A 13,866-nucleotide genomic window follows, 5' to 3' on the forward strand; every position below is an offset into this window, starting at 1 on the left:
GATACACATCAGAATCCCTAAGGCTGCAAAATTTCAAAGGAAAGTCAATGCAATTTGGTATATATCCTGACTTTTATTAAGTTGACAACTAAAGGTGACACTAGCAGCCCACATCATAGATGCCTTGCTCTACATATTATGATCTGTCTCAAAACGTTGCACTTAATTCTTGTCTTTCATTAAAAAAAAGTCAAAACTTTTTTCTTACCTGCTGCAACATAGTATATCGTTCACGAAACAACTCTGCTTTATCCCTGGCGGTTCCAAATAAATTTGGTGGAGGATGGCTAGTCATTGATAGACTGGAAAAAATTCAAGTCATGCTTAAACCAGACACAAACAAAAAACAACAATGATTTATTAATCTAAATCTCTAAGGCAGTAGGAAATTACAGTCTTCAATGTTATTACATAATATTATTTGTGTAATGAGAGAGTTTTCTGCTAGAGATCTTTGTGCTTATGCAAAGTGACAATTACACTAATTTCCCCTTCTTTAACCTTGTCATCTTGCAGATCTACATTATGTCTTTCTAGTGGAATAGCATTTTCCAGAACTCCATTCTATAAATGGCTCAAATAAAGGTATTATCTTTCCTCTGGCGTAACACAACGTTTTAATAGGACTCTCATCACCCTGCCCCCCCACCCCCCCCAACCTCTGAAGCTATAGACTGGGATTCAAAATTAGATTTCTACAGCAAACATGTAGAATGCTCTTATAAGTCCAGCAAAATCCTAAACTAAAGCTAACAGAGTTGCACTTTAAAGGAAAATAGATATATTTTCTTCACAATGATCAGCTAACTGGAAAAAAAAAGATTATTATATGCTGTACCATAAGCAATGGATCTATAGAATTTATTAAAAATTAGACACAGAAAATAAACTTTCATTCAGGCATGAAAGAAATCTCATCTAGGGAGATAGATTTAATGTTACATGGACTTCTGCCCCTTTGTTCACCAAATATCACATAACAACGTATAACTAACCATGTTTCCTGACTGATGAACACAGATAGCCTAGAGCCAACAGCATCATAGGCTGCACTATACGGTATAACAGGACATAGAGATGAAAGCAGTGGACAAATTGGAGAGAGTGCAAAGGAGAGCAACAAAAATGATTAGAGGTCTAGAAAACAAGACGTGTGGAACAGCTGGAAGAACTGGGAATATTTAGCCTAGAGAAGAAAAGACTGAGGGGATACTGCCAGACTTCAAAAACAAAAAGGGTTCTTATAAAGAGGATGCTGCACAACTGTCTGCTTTATCCATAAGGGGACAGGGCAAGTAGTAATGGGCTTAGACTGCAACAAGGGAGACTTAGGTTGGATATCAGAAGACCTTTTTCACTCTGAGGGTCGTTGAGAACTGCAAAAGTATCACTTGGAGACTGTGGAATCTACATTGCTGAGTGTTTAAATGCAGATTGGACAAATATTTGTTTAGGACAGTTTAAGACAGACAGAAGCCTGACTTGAGGAGAGGGTTGGAGCAAATGATATCTTGATGTCTTCCAGGCCTATTTTCTATGACATGTTATTGAAAAAAACTTGACCGGTAGTCCAACAGTATCTATATACTTGCTTATCAATGTTTATCCCAGAGGACTGGAAAAGGGCCAATGTGGTCCCCATTTTCAAGAAGGGGAGGAAGGAGGACCCAAGCAACTATAGGCCAGTCAGCCTCACCTCCATCCTAGGCAAAGTCTTCGAAAACAAAGTCTTTACGGGGGCACAGAAGGGAATTGGTGAGGATTTATTCACCAAGGCGCCCCCGGGGGTTACAAGAAACAATGGCCACAAGCTAGTAGAGAGCAGATTTAGACTGGACATAAGGAAGAACTTCTTCACAGTTCGAGTGGCCAAGGTCTGGAACGGGCTCCCAAGGGAGGTGGTGCTCTCCCCTACCCTGGGGGTCTTCAAGAGGAGGTTAGACGAGTATCTAGCTGGGGTCATCTAGACCCAGCACTCTTTCCTGCTTATGCAGGGGGTTGGACTTGATGATCTATTGAGGTTCCTTCCGACCCTAACATCTATGAATCTATGAAAAAATTATCAAGGCTCACATTTGCAAAAGCCCAGCAGGACAAATTATGCTGAGAGGAAACCAGCACGGGTTCGTAGCAGGTAGATCATGCCTGACTAATCTAATCTCTTTTTATGACCAGGTTACAAAACACCTGGACACAGGAGTAGGGGTGGATGTCGTATACTTAGACTTCAGGAAGGCCTTCGATACGGTATCCCACCCCATACTGGTGAACAAGTTAAGAGGCTGTGATGTGGATGACTACACAGTCCAGTGGGTGGCGAATTGACTGGAGGGTCGCACCCAGAGAGTCGTAGTGGATGGGTCGGTATCGACCTGGAAGGGTGTGGGCAGTAGGGTCCCGCAGGGCTCGGTCTTAGGACCGATACTCTTCAATGTCTTCATCAGCGACTTGGATGAGGGAGTGAAGTGTACTGTCCAAGTTTGCGGATGACACAAAACTGTGCGGAGAAGCAGACACACCGGAGGGCAGGGAACAACTACAAGCAGACCTGGACAGGTTGGACATATGGGCAGAAAACAACAGAATGCAGTTCAACAAGGAGAAATGCAAAGTGCTGCACCTAGGGAGGAAAAATGTCCAGCATACCTACTGCCTAGGAAATTACCTGCTGGGTGGCACGGAAGCGGAAAGGGATCTTGGAGCCCTAGTGGACTCCAAGATGAACATGAGTCGGCAGTGTGACGAAGCCATCAGAAAAGCTAATGGCGCTTTATTGTGCATCAGCAGATGCATGACAAACAGATCCAAGGAGGTGATACTTCCCCTCTATCGGGCACTGGTTAGACCGCAGTTGGAGTACTGTGTGCAATTTTGGGCACTGCACTTCAAGAGGGATGTGGATAACCTGGAGAGGGTCCAGAGAAGGGCCACTCGTATGGTTAAGGGCTTGCAGGCCAAGCCCTACAAGGAGAGACTAGAGAAACTGGACCTTTTCAGCCTCCACAAGAGAAGGTTGAGAGGTGACCCTGTGGCTGCCTATAAGTTCATCACGGGGGCACAGAAGGGAATTGGTGAGGTTTAATTCACCAAGGCGCCCCCAGGGGTTACAAGAAATAATGGCCACAAGCTAGCAGAGAGCAGATTTAGATTGGACATTAGGAAGAACTTCTTCACAGTTCGAGTGGCCAAGGTCTGGAACGGGCTCCCAAGGGAGGTGGTGCTCTCCCCTACCCTGGGGGTCTTCAAGAGGAGGTTAGATAAGCATCTAGCTGGGGTCATCTGAACCCAGCACTCTATCCTGCTTATGCAGGGGGTCGGACTCGATGATCTATTGAGGTCCCTTCCGACCCTAGCATCTACGAATCTATGAATCTATAAATTTACCAGGATGATAAAGCAGGCTAACCTAATGAACCCATTCAATCGTGTATAGAAAATATAAACCCTACTTAGGGGAAAAAGCTTCTCTGTGTCTCAAAAAAAGTTTGTTGTAATCAAAGTTTCATAAAAGCAGTGTTCCCACATCGGCAATCGAGAGACGAGCAAGGATCTAAGAGCAAGAGTTTTGAGAAAGCAACTTTAACCACACAAAAAAGACTTTTTAAACAAGCAGGTGAAACTTAAGACAGGAAAGACTTACGGTAGAAACTTCTTCCTTTCTGAATTATAAATATAACGTGGAACATCGAAGGCCCCAATAATACTGAAAACGTTTTCTCTGAAATCACAATAATGTAAATCTTTATTTGAGGAAAGGTCTATTTCAAAGAATAGTTCATTTTAGCGTCCAACAGAAACACTCTCATATAAAAAACAAAACAAAAAACAGCTAACTTACATCCTTCATCCCTTTCCTGCCTGCATCCCAGCCATTGTACCAGCTTCTTATTTACAGAATTTTTGCAAATCAACTAGAGGGGAAAATACATAACATGCTCTTTTCTTTCTTTCTTAATTTATATTAGTACCTTGTTTGAAAATATATGAATGTTTAAATAGTGGTTACTAGGTATGTGTACATCTTATTGGAACATTTAAGAGAAATGTTATCCACCACAGAATTTACTGGTTGATCTCCATTCTCTAGTATATTCTATTACCACACGCTAACTAGATCAACTTCAAAGTAGAAAACAATTACATTGACCTTTAACGTCAGCAGTAACTGAAGTTTAAAAGCACAAAACATTCACTGACCCAGAGAGAACTGCAGAAGTGTTGGTCCAATATGCCTCTCTTATAGAGGCTTTGTCTTTATCATAAGATAATTCACAAGATTCAGACAGTTGGACCCTTTGGCCTATGGAGTTCTATTGGCCTCAGCAGGACTCTGCCATGAGGATCTAGCCATACAGATTTCTCTTCAAAATTCAGGCCTAAACACAGATGAACTACTGTGCATATGTTATAAAACAGATGTGAAGGAAAGAAAAAAAAAAATCACACACGAACTATGTTTTTAAGGTTTTCATAAATGGACAGAAAATACTACATTCATAGTCAAATGGGACCATGCCCACTTACATAGAAACTATGGGTTACACTACTTTATTGACTGACTTAATATATTATCTGCTTTAGTTAGTTTGCATTGCTAGCCTCAAAACATTACAAATAAATGTTAAACCAATATCTATCATACAGATACAGACAATGCTCTCAGCAGTCCAAATAATTAATACCACTATTTATCTGAGCTTGAAAATGGGATATAGCTTTCAACAGCTAGTAAGCCTAGTAAAAGCAAAATAAGTGGCCACTTGGGAAAAAAAAAACTGCTGTAAAGTATTTCAAGAAAAAAAAATGTGATAAGAAAAGCAGAAAAATAATATGACTGATTCTAATCAGAAGAAATCAAAGTTCAACATAAGCACACAGAAATAAAGGTAATTCCAAAAAATGTCTATTTACATATCTTCATAGATAATTTAATTATTCAATATATGTAACAAAAAGCAACACCTTTTTAATTTCAGAATGTAAGAACTGCATTACAATTCCCTAGAGTTCTCTCTCGCTGAACTGATTTCCAAAGACAGAACATTACCAAGTTTTAAAAGCAAAACAGAGCAATTACTGCCTGCTTAGCACTACAGAAAGTGTCTGACATTCATTTCCTCAAGAAGAAATAAGTGAATCCACTCTATCTACCATAAACATCAAATAAAAATAAATGTATGTCACCGTACATCGTTTCATCTAATGACTGGCTACATTCTTGGACTGCTGCTTCCACTGTGGATAGTTCAATCATATTGGTTGACACTGAAAAAGAACATTTCAGAAAATTAAAATTAGAGACTATGGAAAATGACAACAACCACATCAAGTAAGCCTCAAATATTTGACAAAAATGGCTCAATATTCTCTCTCACTCATCGTCAAATAAATATTTTTTACAAATAACTACGTTTTCAGGAAGTTACTGACATCCTAATTTTTCTATATCTACATGCTATTCACTAAATATCCCTACCAGAAAACTATAATTCTATACAAAAGATCATACAGCAGCCATAGTTAATTTACTGAGAAATTAGAACAAGACTCTTACAGTCAGTCCCTGTAAACTTCTCCAAGTACCCTACCAAACATCTGATTTGAGTTCTCATAATCTGCAGGCTCACTTTTCCAGAATCTTGTTAGAGGGGATTACTGTTACCCTTAATTTTTAGAGAGGTTAACACAATCCTGAAGTTAAATTGTACAGAATGTTCACTTGAGAACATATATATATATATATATAAAAATTAACAAATATATAAAATTAACAAATATATATAGTTAAAAAAAAAATATATATATATATATAAATGCTGCCTCCCCATGGGAAGAAATGTACAGTTTGTTGGGTCTCAAAGGAAGCACCCAGGTCCAGATCCACAAAAGAATGAGGTACAGTAATACTCAGAGTCATCTCACCTACCTATCAGGCTCCTGGCTCCCAGAGTGGAACTCACAACCTCAAGCACAGGGCCTTAGCACCCTGTACAATACACAGGGGAAATTAGGTGCCTAGGAATGGATGTGCAAGAGTGCACCTTAGCAAGCCAATAGGAAATGCTGAAAAAAGGGTTTGTCTGAAGTCGCACCTCCCGCTGCTCCCTCTGAAGCTCTGAGTTAGGTGCCTATGTGAGTTTAGAATTCTGAGCCCCAGACTCTTTGCTGGACTTCGGCTCCTAAACTATTCTGGGTATGGCCAACTGGCACTCTCTCAAAAAGAAAAAGGAAAAAAAAAAGATGGTATGATGGTACCCATCTTTTATATAATAACATTGTGGATACACCGCATGCCCAAGAAGTGGGAAACCTGGGTTCAATGCTCTCCTCAGCCTGACGGGGTTCAAACCTATGTCTTCCACCTCCCAGGGTAGTTTCTTAACCATCAGCCTACAATGGGGCATTTTCTACCCTTACTCTTGAAACTGGACTACTGTGCAGCAAAGAATGCAAGATTCATAGCACAAGGAAATAAAAGCAAGAGTGAGCATGATTTTGCAGCAATGAGGATTTTCCTGTGGGAAGTGAATCCTACATTTTGGGGCCCTACTCCCAAGGCTATTGATGCATTTTATCCAGTAACTGATGAACACAATGCACAAAAATAGACTCTGAGCATGGCTACTGGACTGGGACCCTCGGAGGGCTTCAGTATAGGAACATCTAATTTGTGGATCCCAATCAAAGTTTGGCACAGCTCTACCAAGATTGTGGCAGTTCTGGGCATGCATAAAAAGATATTTCTTGTTATCTAGGAAGCTTTACTGGCAAAAACGTGGGTGTCTAGAGACTTTCCCATGCTGAAGGAGTTAGGTGGGGGATTTATGGAAAGCACTTTTGGATTTAGGTAACTACATTTTGCCTAAATCCTGTGGTAGATTTGGGCCTGAAATCTACTGGATTCATTTCTCAACCACCATGAATGCTCTAGGCTATTTCAAGGCTTTAAATGTTACAGGTTCAGATGCAAAGACAGAAGCACACACATACTAGTGCTCAAATATACAGAAGTAACTTAAAAAGGAAATTGTAAAAAGCTACAATAGTCTCAGTTGACTTGTGATACAAGCTTTGGTCCTTCTAATACAGTCAGAAGAAAGAGCTGCCAAATTTTCAGTGGCAAAATTACGTTGGCTACTATTAACATGATAAACCTTGACGGATGTCCACATGGCACCAGTCCGCCTACGGTTAGTTCTGAAATAGTTAAGGAGCTCCTGCAGGAGCTGGATGGGTACAAGCCAGCAGGCCTGGATGACCTCCATCCACGGCTGCTGAAAGAACTGGCCAGTGTCATAGCTGAGCCACTGGCACAGCTGTTCGAGCACTCGTGGTGCTCCAGCCAGGTCCCTGAGGACTGGAGAAGGGCCAATGTGGTACCCATTTTCAAGAAAGGGAGAAGGGATGAGCCGGGCAACTTTAGATCAGTCAGTCTTACCACTATTCCTGGGAAAATGCTAGAGAAAATAATCAAGGAACACATTTGTGCAGGCCCAGCAGGGGAAACGATGCTGAGAGGAAACCAGCACAGGTTTGTCACAGGTAGATCCTGCCTGACAAACCTTGTAGCCTTCTATGACCAGGTCACACACTGCCTGGACGTGGGAGCCAAGGCTGATGTCATCTTCCTGGACTTTAGGAAGGCCTTCGACACAGTTTTGCACCCTATCCTCATTGGGAAGCTAGCAGACTGTGGAGTGGACGCCTACACGGTTGGGTGGGTGGCCAGCTGGCTTAGGGACCGCACCAGAGAGAGGTGGTGGATGGTTCTTTCTCAGCCTGGAGGGAGGTGGGCAGTGGGGTCCCGCAGGGCTCGGTCCTCAGACCGATATTATTTAATATCTTCATCAGCAATTTGGACAAGGGCGTGGAGAGCACCCTTTCCAAGTTCATTGATGATACCAAGTTATGGGGCAAAGTTAGTACACCGGAGGGCAGGGAGCAGATTCAGGCCGACCTGGACAGGTTGGAGCAATGGACAGAGAGAAATAGGATGCAGTTTAATAAAGAGAAATGTAAGGTACTCCACCTGGGAAGGAGGAATCCCAGCACACCTGTAGGTTAGGAAAGGTCCTTCTCAGCAGCTCAGAGGCAGAGAGGGAACTTGGAGTCATAATTGACTCCAAGATGAACATGAGCCGGCAGTGTAACAAGGCCAATCGCACCTTGTCGTGCATTAGCAGGTGCATGACTAATAGAACAAAGGAGGTGCTGCTCCCCCTCTATGTGGCATTGGTCAGGCCACAGTTGGAGTACTGTGTGCAGTTTTGGGCGCCGCACTTCAAGAGGGACGCGGGGAATCTGAAGAGGGTCCAGAGGAGGCCACTCGCATGATTAGTGGCCTTTGTGATAGACCCTACGGAGGGAGGTTGAGAGAGCTGAATCTCTTCAGCCTTCACAAGAGACGGCTTAGGGGAGATTTTGTGGCCGCCTATAAATTTATTAGGAGAGGTCAACGGGGAATAGGGGAAGCGCTGTTTACTAGGGCGCCCCAGGGAGTGACTAGGAATAATGGGTGTAAACTAGTTGAGAGTGGATTTAGGTTAGATATTAGGAAGAAATTTTTCACAGTAAGGGTGACCAGGATCTGGAATGGGCTTCCAAGAGAGGTGGTTGTTATCACTTAGCTTGGAGGTCTTCAAGAGGAGTCTACATAGTCACCTGGCTGGGGTCATCTGACCTCGGTCTTCTTTCCTGCCAGGGGCAGGGGGTCAGACATAATGACCCATTGTGGTCCCTTCCAACTCTACAAGCTATTAATCTATGAATTCAGCAAAACAGGATCTCAATAGATCTAAAATGACACCTTAGTGCACCAGGGACCAACATTTTTGGCAAGCACTGACCTTCTCCCCCATGCTCCCTTCCCCACCCTGCCGAGTACCACTGATCTCCTTCCCCTGCCCAATCTGCTGCTCTGTCCTATCTGCCACTGTACTCCCTGTCCCCCAAGGCCTCCATCTGCCACACTACCCACGTCATTTCTAGCACATGTACCACAAGCTGACCACCCCTGACTTACTGTGTAAGCTGCTAGGAGGCTTATTTCTGTAAAACTAGTATGACAAGGGTAGAATTAAATTAGAAGGCTTTGAAAAAAATGGTTACTTACAAGGCTGTTTTTCAACAGCTTCAATGATGTTCTCGATGGCATCTTCCAGCTCTAATTCACCGACAGACTGAAGAGATTCAGTGAGATACTTAATGGCATCACTGGTGTAAATAGAAAAGTTAGCCAAGAAAGGAAATGAATAGTCAGTAAACAAAATATATACTTTACAACACTACACTACTATAGTATATCATTTGATGTACATAAAATGTTATACAGCTTGTGGTTATTTGAAAGGAAAAGGGTGGAAATAACAAGCCTAGTCCTGCATCCTTATCAATCAAAGAGTCTCTGAAATTAAAATCCCTAAAAAAACCACCAAAATTAAATGTGAAACAGGCCCTAGCAACCTGATCTGTGGGAAGAGGCTCATACTATAATCCTGTCCTACTTCCCCCACCCCCCCCAAACCCCGTGTGGGCTTTTTAGAGAAGACTACTTCAAGTTTGATGTTTTATAAATAAAGAAACATCTGTGGAAGACACTTCCATTATTTAAATGTATAGGGTGCTAAGGCCGTGGTGTAAATAAAATCTTCAGAACATTATCCAAATAATTTTTCTTAGTGTCTCTTCAGTGCCAGAAGATGAAAGGCCAAAGAAACACAGAATTATAGAAAATGAGGGTTGAAGGGGCCTCAGGAGGTCACACCTAGTCCAACCCCTGCTCCAAGCAGGACCAGCCCCAACTACATCAACCCGGCCCAAGTTTTGTCAACCGGGACCTTGAAAACCTCCAAGGATGGAGACTGCACCACCTCTCTGGGTAACCTGTTCCAGTGCTTCACAGCAACAAGAGGAGGATCAGGGGAAGTGTGGGTCCTTTACTGAATTGGGGAGGCAACCTAGCGACAGATGTTGCGGAAAAGGCTGAAGTGCTCGATGCCTTTCACCTCAATCTTCACAGGCTACTGCACCAAGCAGCAGTTTGGGGAGGAGGTGAGCATCCTACAGTGGTGAAAGAACAGGGTAGGGACTATTTAGAAAAGTCACTGTCCTCAGTGGGGGCAGATGACAGAACAAGGAGCAATGGTCTCCAGATGCAGCAAGGGAAGTTTGGTTTGGATACGAGGAAAACCTCTCTTGTTAAAAAGGTCATAAAACACTAGAACAGATTACCTAGCACGGTGGTGGACTCTCCATCCTTGGAGGCTTTTAAGACCCAGCTCAAGAAAGCCCTGGCTGGGATGATCTACTTGGGGCTGGTCCTGCACGGAGGACGCAGTTGGACTAAATGACCTCTGGAGGTCCCTTCCAACCTGCATTTTCTACAATAACTTTCTCACCAGGAGGGTTTTCCTAACATCCAACCTCAACTTCCCTTGCTGCAGCCTCAGCCCATTGCTCCTTATCCTGCCATCTGCCCCCACTGAGACCAGCCCAGCTCCATCCTCGTTGCAGCCCCCCTGCAGGGAGGTGAAGGCTGCTGTTCAACCCCCCTCGGTCTTCTTCTCCAGACTCAATCAGCCCAGTTCCCTCGACTTCTCCTCTCCTCACCAGCGCTGTCCCCAGCCCCCCAGACCATTGCTGTTCCCTGCGCGGACTCTCCGACGCCTTTACACCCATTCTGGGGGGGGGGGGGAAGGGGCAAAACCGGACAAGGCATGAACAAGATGAGTAGAAAACCAGGAGAAGGAAGCCAAGGGAACGAAGAATACACGGGGAAAACATTCTCCGACTTGGAACAAATCTTAAAAGTCACGAGGGCTCCCTTCCTCACACCCAGTCCCGTTGGTCCCGTGGGAAAGGAGCTGCGAGCCAGCCCCGTGCGCACGCCGGCCCTCGCGGACAGCACGGGGACCGGACCGGACCGGGCAGCTCCCCACACCCGTGTCACGGCGGGGCCGAGAGCGGAGCCGCCTCCCTCGCTCGCTCGCTCGCTCCGGGCCCCGCGGGCAGGCGGGCGGGCACTCACGCGCGGAGCAGCAGCCCGTGCAGGCGGAAGGCGGCACCCAGTCTGCTCCGCAGCTTCTCGGCCGCCATCTTGGTCGCGGGCTCCGCCTCCTCCTCCTGCTCCGCGGGCCCGCGCTCCTCGTGGCCGCAGCCCCGCGCCCGCGCCCGCGCGCGGGGGCTGGTGCCTGGGCGCGAGGCCGGCTCTCCTACAAGCCATGGCGGTCTCCTCCGCTGCCCCAGGCGCGGGGGGCTGCCCACTGGAGGCCCGGCCCGCGCCCGGCGCCACCAAGTCGGCCTTCGTCACCGTGGGCACCACCTGCTTCGACGAGCTGATCGCGGCCGTGTCCGCCGCGCCGTGCCTGCGCGTGCTGCGGGGCCTGGGCTACGGCAGGCTGGTGCTGCAGATCGGCCGGGGCACGCGGGCCCCGCGGCCCGTGCGCGCCCCCGACTTCGCGCTCGAGGTGTTCCGCTTCAAGGACTCGCTGGCCGAAGACCTGCGCCAAGCCGACCTGGTCATCAGCCACGCGGGCGCGGGCAGCTGCTTGGAGACGCTGGGCGAGGGCAAGCCGCTGGTGGTGGTGATCAACGAAACCCTGATGGACAATCATCAGCTGGAGCTGGCCAGGCAGCTCCGCCGAGACGGCCACCTCGTCTACTGCACTTGCAGCACGCTCGCCGAGACCCTGCAGTCCGTGGACTTGTCCCTCCTGAAGCCCTTTCCTCCTGGGCGGCCGGAAAAATTTGCCGCCTTCTTGGATGATGTTCTTGGCCTTGAATAAGGCCCTCGGGGAAAATAAAAATGCCTGGCCTCGTGTGTCTGTCTGTCTGGGCGTGCTCTTTGCGTCTCAGCTGCAGTGGTCTTAGACCAGGGGTCGGCAAGAGAGCGCCAAGGACACCCGCAAGCTCCGGGGCCTGTGCCACGTTGGCGCGCTCCGCAGAGCTGTGAGGTGCTGATCCTTGTTGTGGCAGCACGGCCCCGGTGCCCTCCCTGCCGTCCACCCCAGGCACAAACACAAACTGCGTGCCACGCTGACACCCGTGCCGGGGGTTGCCTACCCGTCCTAGGCTCTGTCTCCGTTGCCATAAGAACGCAAGAAGTGCCATAGTGGGTAAGACCACCTAACCCAGGATCTTGTCTCCGAGTGGCAAGCGGAGATGCTTTGGACAGAGACCATATGAACAGGACTTTCCAGCATATAATCCGTACTTTATCATAACCTCTCTGGCATCAAGCATCCTTGGTTTAGGGATATCAAGCAACATCCCCGACTATTCTATTTCATAGCTATTAATGGGCCTTTTTTGAACCTGTTTATTATACTATACTGTCTTTTGCTATCAGGCTCTGGGATGACTTTCCTTTCCTTCTGCTTTGTGAAAACCCAGGGGAGTTGTTTTCTCTCCAGATCCCTATCTGGCACTGAACGTGTGGATCGTGAGGCAGTGTACCCTTGCCCATTGGTGAAACATAAGGGCACTTTTTTTACATGTACTCGGGGGGGGGGGGGCGTAGTTTAATTACAGCAGCTCTGTCTGGGACCCACTTTAATAAAGCACCACTGTATGTCGTGTATCAGCATCCCCACACTTAAACATGGCAGTGGGGGTGCTTGAACTAAAGCTTGTTCGAGACACAGGAGGCTGCTGGAGTGGCAATTGCCAAGCTCCAGCAGACTCGATTAATCAAGTCTGCTCCGAGGCACTGGGACGCCAGCACAGTGCAGCAGCCTCGCTGCTCGTGTATAGGCACCCTAAGACACTTTTTTCCAAACACAATTCTCAGGCACAATTGTACCTCAGTGTCTGTAGTCTGCCTCACAGAAATTATGACCCTATAACACCCATCATTAAGACTGAACAGTTGTGTTCAAAACCTATCCCCAGAGACAGGATTTCAGAGCTGTACAGTCACTTTTTGTCATAGAGCACTTTCCTCTCCACACCTAACGCTGTTCCACATATACTCTAAGCAGAGCTGCTTACCTGTCTGCCCAGCCCAGGCAAGGCTAACACCATGCCCAAAGTCTGTTCAGACCCTTCTTTCAGTCCCCTTCCCCGTTATCGCAGTCCTGGAATCCAAATAGGGGGCATTTTAGTTGCCTGGGTACACTCAGCAGGGGCTTCTTATTCAGGCTCTGTACCAGTTCATGATCAGAGTGCGTGTCTAACTTGTGCTTCATAAGAGTTTTTCTTGTTTGAGCACATCTAGGTCTGCCAGGCTCTCAAAAGTCTACTAGCAAATGCAAGCTTTCCATCAGTGCTGCTGCTAGTCTTTTTTCTGAGGCATTATAGATTGCAAGTCTAGCTATTCCACAGGCTTACTGGACTTTAGGACTGGTGCATCACTTATGATTTAGTTGTACTTTGAAATGCCTGTTCGTGGGGCTCTGACCATTCCTGTGCTGTATATTGTATATTGCCAACACTTCATCATGTTCCTTCAGTCTAATATTGTTCTTTAACTGTGTAGCTGGGATTAGATTACTCCTGGCTTCACAAACTACTTGAAATAACATTAGTTACTGGACCAATAGCATTCTTGCTATTCAGGCAGTTGAATGACTGCCAGCTTTCTTCTGCAGCAAATGGATATGGAGAGCCTTTGTTTCTGCTGAAGTTACAGCAGATATCCTCCTTTTCATTGGGAATCTCCACATCCTCAAACACTGCACATAGTTTTTTACTTCCTGTAGCAGCTGCTGCATGAGGACACGAGTGGCTGTTTATCATAGCTCTTTAACTGTTGCCCATTATCTTTTTGATTTCACATTGCTTTCCATATGCTTTCCGGCATGTGCTAGACCAGGGGTGGGCAATTATTTTGCCCCATGGGCCACATAAGGAGTTGCGGGTAGCAGCTTC

The 13,866-nt window shown here is 46.1% G+C and overlaps 2 protein-coding genes across 4 annotated transcripts in view; one reads left to right on the forward strand and one right to left on the reverse strand.

Annotated features, from left to right (window-relative positions):
* Positions 1-11,107, reverse strand: part of POLE2 (DNA polymerase epsilon 2, accessory subunit) — a 35,239-nt gene extending 24,132 nt beyond the window's left edge. Inside the window, exons 1-6 of one of the 3 annotated variants that reach the window (XM_059723427.1) lie at positions 11,027-11,071; positions 10,005-10,059; positions 9,113-9,213; positions 5,190-5,265; positions 3,641-3,718; positions 209-302 (exon numbers count right to left, since the gene is read on the reverse strand). In XM_059723427.1, the coding sequence (XP_059579410.1) occupies positions 209-302; positions 3,641-3,718; positions 5,190-5,254 (237 nt within the window). In that variant the 5' untranslated portion in view covers positions 5,255-5,265; positions 9,113-9,213; positions 10,005-10,059; positions 11,027-11,071. The other 2 variants (XM_019496088.2, XM_059723428.1) reach the window with 2 other exon arrangements.
* Positions 11,108-11,219: 112 nt separating this feature from the next.
* LOC102562578 (UDP-N-acetylglucosamine transferase subunit ALG13 homolog) lies at positions 11,220-11,818 on the forward strand. Its single transcript, XM_014601300.3, has one exon. It carries the CDS (start codon positions 11,220-11,222, stop codon positions 11,781-11,783), a length of 564 nt encoding a protein of 187 aa, XP_014456786.3. The 3' UTR covers positions 11,784-11,818.
* The last annotated feature ends 2,048 nt before the right edge of the window (positions 11,819-13,866 follow it).

This window comes from Alligator mississippiensis, chromosome 2 (assembly GCF_030867095.1).
Source record: "Alligator mississippiensis isolate rAllMis1 chromosome 2, rAllMis1, whole genome shotgun sequence".
Classification (NCBI taxonomy): Eukaryota; Metazoa; Chordata; order Crocodylia; family Alligatoridae; genus Alligator; species Alligator mississippiensis.